The 10336-nt window shown below is 45.3% G+C and overlaps 1 protein-coding gene across 1 annotated transcript; it reads right to left on the reverse strand.

Annotated features, from left to right (window-relative positions):
- Positions 1–9353: 9353 nt before the first annotated feature.
- On the reverse strand, positions 9354–10055 carry LOC133356678 (uncharacterized). Its single transcript, XM_061574318.1, has one exon. It carries the CDS (start codon positions 10053–10055, stop codon positions 9354–9356), a length of 702 nt encoding a protein of 233 aa, XP_061430302.1.
- Between the last annotated feature and the right edge of the window lie 281 nt (positions 10056–10336).

Consider the following 10336-nt stretch of genomic DNA (forward strand, 5'->3'; position numbering starts at 1 on the left):
TGTTTGAAACCTTTACAAAAACGTGCTTAAAAAAAATAAGGTGGCTCAGACATCAGAATGCAGAGCTGCCACAGATGAGATCTTGGTTTAGAATCCAAGATCTCATCTGTGTTTAAGCCAAGTTCTCAATTATCGTGAGTTGATGGTCTTAGCCCAGTCACCAATGACTGCACAACAACCCAGCACAACTACGTTTTGGTAAAATTCCCGCTCCGTGAAAGTCTCGCATCGGTTTTACTGTCATGTGACTAACATTACCGTCATGCGACTTAACATTGCCATCATGCGACTAACATTACCGTCATATGCAGGGTGGGTGGAAAAGTACTTCATTTTCATACTCTTAGGTTTTTCGGTAAAGTCACGTAGTTAAATAATAATAAATAATAGAAATAATAGAAATAAAATAATAAATCACGACGTTTCGGAGGCAACACAAGTCTTCGTCATCAGGTGGAACCGTCACAGCCAGATTTACTGTCTCCACCTGATGACGGAGACTTGTGTTGCCTCCGAAGCGTCGTGATTTATTATTTTATTTCTATTATTATTTCTATTATTTATTATTATTTATTTTTTACCTACATGACTTTACCGAAAAACCTAAGAGTATGAATCCTTGCAGTCACGAAAGCTTCAAATCTAGAAATATATTTCGATTTAAAGCTTTCGTGACTGCAGGGATTCATCTTTTTGGTTCTTTCGGTAAAGTCACGTAGAATGGAAATAATAAAATAAAGCATAGTTATTTTAGCATTAATATTTCATTATTTAATTATTTCCATTCTACGTGACTTTACCGAAAGAATCTAGAAATATACTTCCATTTTCTGCGTGGGCGAGATGTTACCTTGAGAGATCTCAGAGGTAGCTCTGTCTTGTCTGCTTGCCGGGGCTATTATCTAACATGAAGGGTGAGGTTGCACTGCTAGGGTTCCGACTGACGCCAAAATCACATTCGGGATAAAAATGGGGAGGGGGGGGGGGGGAATTGCAAATAATCGCAATCTCATTCATCAAACACACTGCATCTTGGAGTTGGAAACTGCACTTTAAACCATGAGGCATGATCAGAATATTTGTTTCAATGTTTCCTGATGGACGGTTATTAAATTTGCACGTGAATAATAACCTATTAGTAGCTATTGAGTAACAGACAAACCGCTTAAATAATAAAAAAATGTATTACTAAATAAACCCATAAATCTGTTTCAAAAGTAAAAAAAAATTAAATGTTGCTGGCACGTGGCATTATGGGTAGATATGCTTTTGGGAGTTCAATTACATAATGAAGTAATGTATTTAAAACATTTAAATTAGCGGTAACATAACATTTTAGCTACTCGTTATAAAATTGTAAAATCTAGTCGTGTTTAATATATTAGCCTGACCTCAACGGGCTATTAAATTTACTGTTAAGTTGATCAAAATTTAGTTTTGTTTACTTAGTTTAGTTTATCTTAGCTCTGTGGTCAAAATATACTGAACTCCATCTACTTTGCATATTAAATGTAATAAAAAAATGTTTGGAAATATGAGAACGCATGGATTTAACCAAGTTGAAATATTATAACAGTGCTTCATGCCACAATTTTGCAAGTAAAATATCATCTCATTTTCCCCCCAGTTTTTATCTCGATTCTGCTGGTGGTTTCATGCCATGAGATAATCCTCTCCAGCAGAGCATTGCAGCCCTTCGTGTTGGAGAATGCTCCACAGAAGTGGATATCACAGGGCTTCATCTGAGATCCCTTCAAGTGACCTCCAGTCCGCGCACAGCAGACAGCAGTACTTTTTACACTCACCATACATTTACAAGAGTGAGATTCGTAGCATGAGAGTTATCCAATTTTTTTACATTTTCAACTCTGGGATTCAACAAAATAAGTGCAGAATCATATTTGGTGACTCACTACACTTGAACGTGCAGTTTAATTTAAGGCAGCTGACTAGATTCGAACCTAGGTCAGTGCCAGGTCACTTATATGACCTCTGAGCCACCCAGCCACCTGTGTCATTATATATTAAAAAAAAACACATTTTTTTTTCAACTATTTTATCTTCCAAAATGTGCTCTTGACACCATGCCATGAGATTAGGAACTTTCCATGAAGAACTCTCACATGCAGCTCTGGCAGTATCACCTTGTGTGGGAGGACAGTCTGCAGATGATGACGTCACATAATTAATATCTGACTCCACTTTAATTGTTTTTTTAGTCATACTACAGCATGCACTAAAGGGAAGTTGGCTTGTCAAACAAAAAAGAAACGGGGATCAACAAACCAAATCTATTGTCAGGGCTCGAACAGACAATAAAAATAACCCGCATTTAATGAATTTGTTTTTTTCTCTTTCATATATCGTTTTTTTTCACATTCACATTTCCCACGCGTGGTACACTCCAACAATAAATATGCAGGTTGTGGGCGTCCTTATTTACAGAGCTCATTGTCGGGATTTTTATAGGCTTGGCTGAACTTTTATTAAAATAAACACGCGAGGGATAAGGGATGCAGGAGAGGGGGTGGGTAGTGGACCAACTTATTGGAAGGCTAGGAGCTGTGCATGTTGGCCGGGCAGGGAATCTCACAATGAACGAGGCACGTGTTCAGGGGACACTTCCTTTTACACACTTTTATTTCACTTGCCCCTTTGTCTCTTTATTATATTCTTGCAAATCTTTGACGCGTAGTATCTTCAAACCTACGAAGCACAACGAGCTGAAATGTTGTACGCAGACTCGTCTCGCGTGACAATTCTAGATTTTATTTAAATAGCCGGTCCAGGTTCCCGGCTATCCTGGGCCTCTTCGTGCATGAAGAGAATTAAACAGATCGAAAGGAAACCACCCACTTTTTTTCAGCACATCAAATTTGATTAATTCTGGGGTTTTAATAATTTATTTTCAACTTTTGAGTGTAAATAAACGTTAGTGCATTAGCAAACTTGTTTTTAAACTAATTTATTTTTGCGTGTGCACTTATTGGCAACCAGGCTGAGACCATCAATCCACGAGACGTGAGAATCTGAAAAGTCGTACTCAGACCATACATGTTGTGGATGTGCTCTCAAACACACCAGTGTGCTGTACTAGTAATGAATTGTCATCTTCTGTTTACGTGACAAACCTTACTAATTGGCTGTGTCGGGTGGTGGCTGGTTTAACGAAACATTTATACCATTGGAACCTCATTTGCCAGTAGCAAATATGATAATTGGTTTTATACCCTTTAATCTGGCAACAAAACTGACACCTTTTTTTACAAGGAGTCATGTTTGCATTGACCACAGTACCTGCAGTCGGAATGCAAACAAAAAACACAACTCTGATAATGTATGCACTGTCCTTGAAATTGATTGGTCCACACCCGAGACAGCTTTCTTTAGAGCCTAGTCTCACATGGTGTTGGACCAGATGACGCCAAAAGTGCATACATTATCAGAGTTGTGTTTTTTTTGCATTCCGACTGCAGGTATTGTGCTCAATGCAAACATGACTCCTTGTAAAAAAAAGGTGTCAGTTTTGTTGCCAGATTAAAGGGAAAAAAACAATTATTATGAAGCATTTATATTTACGCGATCTTTCCCAAAAAAACTATCTTATGCAGAATCTGGTTTGATCTGCTACTCCTGACGCGGTTGTCTGGCTTGACGAACCTGAATGTGAAATTGTAGTTGATGCTCTGCATCTACATCAGCCGTACGAAAGAAGAGAGACGACGTTGACAGGTCGACTTGAAGAATGACACTGGTAGGAACCTCCTGGTTACACCAGCCCACAGGGGATTATTGTGTCCGTCCGTCGTGCATTCAAAAATGGGAGGGGTGGGGCTGGGTGGAGAGGGGAGGGTGGGGAGGGGCTGGGTGGGGAGGGTGGGGAGGGGCTGGGTGTGGAGGGGAGGGTGGGGAGGGGCTGGGTGGGGAGGGTGGGGATGGGTGGGGGGTGGGAGGGGTGGGGTTGGGTGGGGAGGGGCTGGTCACCCCGTGGTGCCCTTACAAAACTCAACGTTTAACCTACTCACGCCGGCTTGTGCCCGCCCTCACAGTCGGGCATATTTGCGGAATACACCACGCCGCCGTTGACCCTGGCCATTGACTGAGAAACCCAACGTTCCTACAAGCTCCCTCCGCAGGAATGTGTTTTTAACACGAGATCTCTCCGCAGGTTAGGCTCAGTGCTCAGACCCAGGTTCAGTCAACTGAGTCACGTGGCCGTGAAGATCAACATTTTCATTTTGTAACTGCGGTTACTCGGCAGCAATTAAGAGCCGCCGTTTCTTTTTTTCTCCCCAACCTGGAATGGACTTATTGCAAGTTAATGCCACGAGCGTTGTTTGTGTGACCAGAATTCACTTATGAAATCAATACGGTTGAGCGTGGAACACCAATTTTTATATGGAGGGGAAAAAAGCAATTAAGGGGAGAATGTTGATTGATGGTTAAATTTTGCGGAGGTATAATTTTCCCTTTTGAGGTCCTTCCTGTGCACTGCAATCCCCCCCCCCCCCCAACTGTTGTGGGCAATTTTTTTTTTTATAAAATATACTTTTAAAATGTCATCATTTAATCCAAATTTTTACGGCTCATAAATCTGTTTTTCTTTTTTTAAGAACGTCGTACGCCGTTTGGAAATTAGCTGCAGAGTGCACTTAGCTTTTTGTTCATCTCTGGCTATTTGCGTTAGAACACATCGCGAGGGCAATTTACTCTTTCTAAAATATCTCCTCCTAAAATCGGCAGCCTTATTATCTGCCATCAATTTGTTTTGCTTGATCATGTGTTGCGTGAATCGCATCTGTGCGTGCTTTGGATCACTTGCGCATGCATGGGGTGCTCGTGCAAGTTATATATTGTTTGTGTGAGAACCAGGAATGCAGTGGATTGCACACTGTGCTATAATCACGAAGAAGTGGATACAATTCCTTGACTGTACACAACATCATGGGGCGGCATTGCTTAGTTTGATTTAGCCTTAAATGAGTACATCCTGATAATTCTCTCACATTAACACAGCTTATTCAATGCTAAATTATTATGTTGATATGTATACTCCTTTGTCAAGGCGCTCTTCTCCTCCCACCCAGCTTAAAATACGCTGCCAAGCTTAGCAGTGTTCATTGGAACGTTGTCTTTCAGACAACTCTGTCTTCACCTGAGGACGGCTGCTTGTGTTGTGGCCGAAACGTCGTGATAATTTTATTTTACTATGTTTTATTTTTATTACTTTATTATTTCCCTTCTACGTGACTTTACCGAAAGAACCAAGAAGATGAGTACATCGTGTAATGAATACATATTAGAACTGGGGTGATGAAGGCAACACCCCCTTCTAATCTGCCAGTCTGATCGCAATAGGTGATCGTTAACTACATTTGTTGCCATGTTCTTAACAAGGCAAAATGGGAGACAATTATTTACGAATTTGTACAATGTGTGTGGGCAGTGGTGCTCCAAACAATAGTGGAGTGGTGGTGTAGCGGTTAACGTGCTGCGCTATGAACCTGGCGACCCGGGTTCGATTACTGCTAACACCCAGTGACGTTTATTTGAATCGGTCTTGGGCCTCCCCTAGCTCGGCTCAGCCTCAAATGCGTATCTGGTGCGGTGTGTAAACATTGCCACTAGGGAGACAAAGGCAGCCGGGCGTGGTTTTGGCCACTCACCCCCCTCGTGTTCCATGCTAGTCTTCATAGGTGCTCGCTCACAGCACTTGCTCCAGCAGTCTATGAAGGCTGTTGGGGGATCTTTGTCTTTTTACAATACACAAGAGTATTTCAGGTAAAGGTGCAGCCATACCAATTGCTCTCTCATGTTGATGTGGGTGGAGGAGCCTCCACTATAGGGAGCTCAAGAGAGCTTCCCTAGAGAGAGGGGGTATTTTCACTTCTGTTCCATGCTGGTCAGATCCCAACTGCGCCCGAGCTGACGGTTGACTAACCGTGGTGTACACATTCATGTCAAATAGAGCTTCATAGCTCATCGGATTTCTCCATGATAAAACACATTCCTGCTGGTAGGAACGTTGGATTGCTCGGTCAATGGCCTGCAGGGTCAACGGCGGCGTGTTGTATTCCGCAAATATGCCCGACTGTGAGGGCAGGCACAAGCCGGCGTGAGTAGGTTAAACGTTGAGTTTTATATGGGCACCACGGGGTGATCAGCCCCTCCCCACCCAGCCCCACCCCTCCCACCCCTCCCCAACCAGCCCCTCCCCACCCAGCCCCTCCCCACCCTCCACTCTCCACCCAGCCCCACCCCTCCCATTTTTGGATGCACGACGGACGGACAGACGGACACAATAATCCCCTGTGGGCTGGTGTAACCAGGAGGTTCCTATTAGTATAAATATTCTGATTGTGAATGCTAGGTGAACAGAGGCGCGGGTGTATAGGACAATTTTTTTTATTGGGAAATAGAATCGGTGACCTCTGGTTGTTAATGCCAGTGTGCTAACCAGCACAGCTTAGCAGCAACCACATAAAGTTTTATATAAATAAATACATTAGGATGACTTGACCAATATATTTTGTTTACATATTGTGGGTGACAAAGTAATCAATCAATTAATAAATAGACAGTCTCTTTCATTGATAGAGAATAAAATAACATATAGGTATATTCGTAAAGAAGGCCTTCAGGTCTGTTGTACTCCTGGAGCTTTGGTTGAAGTTGACAAATCGTGGACTGGCACAAACATTTTAAACTGGTGCAAGGTTTGCCTGCTCTACTAAGTGCCATTTGAAAGTAATATTATAAAAAAACACAGTTTTACTGGTGGATATGTATATTATTTTACTATATCTCTGGCAATTAAGCATACTGTTACTTTATATATGTATATAGACATTATGTTATGACAACTGATGTTGTAGGTGTGCAATAATCACCTCGGCAGCGATTTGCATGATGACTCATAGAACATTGGGAAACAACTCAAAAGTTTTCAGTTAAATAAAAAATCTGAACAGTATGCTCTGGTCACAAATGTGTGAGCATCATCACGGTTGACATTTAATTAAAACGATTTGATCAAAGATAAACGTGCTGAGTAAAATAAGGTAAAAAAATAAATACATATATATGCTAACGTCTCATGTCGAATGGGAGAGGTTAATGCGAACAGAAAAAAAAATCTGTGAATAAAAAATGTTAAGCCATTCTCTGGACTCACAATTCTAGAATACACGGTGGGCTTTTGTTGTTTGATAGGTCGGTTAGCCACATGTGTTGTCTTGAGCACATTCTTAAAAAATTCCAAGGTCAAATAACCAATTTCATTGTCCTGATTTCAATGAGAACTCATTTGTCATTATTGTGTACGAGTCTGAGCTTTAACAATGAAAAACAAAGAATCCTCATTTGGCGTTCTCGACCGTTGGACGCAAGTACCGTAGGTGAACGTCTGTTCGGGGTGGCATGGAACCTGAGGGGTGGCGTGGCCGGAAGCATATCTAACCACCTTTGTCTCCCAGTACCGATGGTAGCATACCATACAAGTTTTTATTTTTATTTTAAATGCATGCCTCGAATCAACCTAAGGGGGAGACCAAGCAGCAATGCACAAACGGCAGACGCCACTTACCACTGATGTTATTCGTGGCTCAGAATAAGGGTGGCTACCTCCCGGGTACAAATAACCAGCACGTATTAAGGGGGGGAAGGAAGAAACAAACATTTCACGATACGAGAAGAGCTCAGCACTTGCGTGTAAGTGCATTGTGAGAATGATTACGCAACTGACAAAAAAACAGGACTCTTAATATCCCAGGAAAGCTGCCTGAAATCTAGGATGGTTCCTGGGAAAACGCAGAACAGATGGCAACCCTCCTGGGAATTTAGCCCAGGCCTGTGGGATCGTAGCACAGTGTGTGGGAGGGCATTCCCACTTTACTCGCCCATGCACTCTGCACAAAGAGAAAGATGACCCCGTGTGTTGCTTAACAAACTGTTGGTTGCAAGTGCTATTCGTGAGCTCCTCAGAAGGCAGGCGCTGTACACCAGGGCTTTGGTGGCCAGGACCATGTCTGGCCGCCTCCGTCTCCCTCGTGTCGATGTTGATACGTTGCACCAGGTACTCATTTGAGGCTGTGTCGACCTGGGAAAGGCCCATGACTCATTCAGATTATCATCACTGGTGTTGGCCACGAGCAGGACTCGAACACGGGTTGCCGGGTTTGTAGTGCAACGCGCTAACCGCTACATAAGCACGTCCCACACATGCACGCACACGCACACATACACATATACATTGTATGCATGTATACATGCATGTATATAAATGTGCACACATTGTACCATCATATCTAAATGCTTTCTGCACATGTGCCATGCGCACTGTGCATTCTGTTGATTGCCCAGCACAGCAAATTCCTCAAATTGATTTTAATAATTGTCAACGTTCATGTGTGCGCCTTTAGTTCTGCTCAACAAGCTCCAGGCAAGTTAGGTGAATTGTACGACATTTGCAGCACCCCAGCCAATATGAACTGTGCACACAAATGAAACGTGAAAGTGGAGCTAATGAACCACAAGCGTCTAATTGACGAGACGTCACAATTTATTTGATCACATCCCATCGTGAAATAATGCATTTACGTCGGAACTTCCGTAATAATAATACTTCTAATTACGAACAATAATGCTCGCACACAAGAAATGTACTAAATTCCAAATGCCCTCCGCCCGCCCGCCCGCCCGCCCCCCCTCCCACCCACCCACCCACCAAAAACATTTCCCAACTCAGTGTCTCCTACAAACTCTCCATCAAGATTCACAATTACATCGCTCGATCTACACCCTTCCCATTAATCTCTCCATATGAGTCACCTGCGAAAGTATGGTGATTTAGATCGCCTCCGAAAATGCGTTTCGGACCAGATGTCTCTGAATCTCCGTCGATCCAGACAATCCACATTCCCAAATCTTTCCAACCAGAGCTCGTCCAGAATTGCTCTCCGGTGCGTTGTCAGGTTGTACCACGCATTTGACGACCGTGATGTCCACATGCTGGGACCTTCTGCAAAAAAAACAAAAAAAATTCTGCACTTTAAGGTAGGGTGGGGCCGGCACAAACTGCACAAACCTTCACCGTGGGACTCCTCCAGAATGATCTCCCAACAGATTTTCATTCATATCACTTCCCTCAATCTCGCAGACATCTCTCTCTCTCTCTCTCTACTCAGATACCTCCACGCACGAGCCTTTTACCCGGACGCCCCCTCCAGAAATGTCTGTCACTCCGAATATTTCTCTTCAGGCTCCCTCGATATCCCTTGACTTTCAAAGCGTGGGATGGCAGGGGTGAAGGGGGGGGGGGAGAGAATTTCGCACCCCCGGGAATGTTGTCTTACTTAACACGAGCCAATTTCAACCCAAAAGGGATTGCGAGTGCAACCAGGCTTTGGGCGCAGCGAGCAACGGCAGGGCGAAACAGAGTCCTGCATAAGTGACAGGGCATTGACGGCGACGACGCCGGTGCAGGTCGCTGTGCACAGGGCGTTGGATGCTGGGAGGTTGGCGCTGGTCGTCGGGGGCAGGCTGCAGGGTGCGGACATGGGTGGATAGGCGCTGGGGCTGGGTGCTGGGTGCAGGGCGCTGGGACTGGCCGCTGGGTGCAGGGTGCTTGGCCATGTGGCTGGGTGCTGGGTGCAGGGCGCTGGGGATGAAGGCTGATTGCTGGGTACAGGGTGCTTGGCCCTGGGGCTGGGTGCTGGGTGCTGGGTGCAGGGCCCTGGGGCTGGCCACTGGGTGCAGGGTGCTCGGCCCTGAGGCTGGATGCTGGGTGCAGGGTGCTTGGCCCTGGGGCTGGGTGCTGGGCCCTGGGGCTGGCCACTGGGTGCAGGGTGCTCGGCCCTGGGGCTGGATGCTGGGTGCAGGGCGCGGGGCGTGGGGCGCGGAGCGCGGGGCGCAGGGTGCTTGGCCCTGGGGCTGGGGGCTGGGTGCAGGGTGCAGGGCGCTGGGGCTGGCCACTGGGTGCAGGGTGCTCGGCCCTGGGGCTGGGTGCTGGGTGCGGGGCGTGGAGCGCGGAGCGCGGGGCGCAGGGCGCGCGCCATCTGTATGCACGGCTTGTGCCGCGCAAATGGGGCACGCGCGGAGCGAGCGTTCTGCACGGCCGCAGGAGAGACGTTCTTTTAACCCGGTTCTGCCCGCACTACGTCTCGGGAAGCCTCGTTGCTAGTAGCGCAGCATCCCTCTTTCCCTGCATCCCCGTGCATCGCCGTGCAGTGTGTGCTAAGTGAGATAACCAGGATCATAATCTGTATTTTGACTGGAGGAATCCGATGAGCTATGAAGCACTTTTTCGCAAATGTCCAGCGCGGGCTCAGCGGCCGAG

The sequence above is a fragment of the Lethenteron reissneri genome, chromosome 55 (assembly GCF_015708825.2).
Source record: "Lethenteron reissneri isolate LAM-NWPU_2019-01 chromosome 55, ASM1570882v1, whole genome shotgun sequence".
Lineage (NCBI taxonomy): Eukaryota > Metazoa > Chordata > Hyperoartia > Petromyzontiformes > Petromyzontidae > Lethenteron > Lethenteron reissneri.

What these genes read in the sequence shown, in the direction of transcription:
- LOC133356678 (XM_061574318.1), bottom strand. Translation starts at nt 10,055, where the DNA reads ATGGCGCGCGCCCTGCGCCCCGCGCTCCGCGCTCCACGCCCCGCACCC.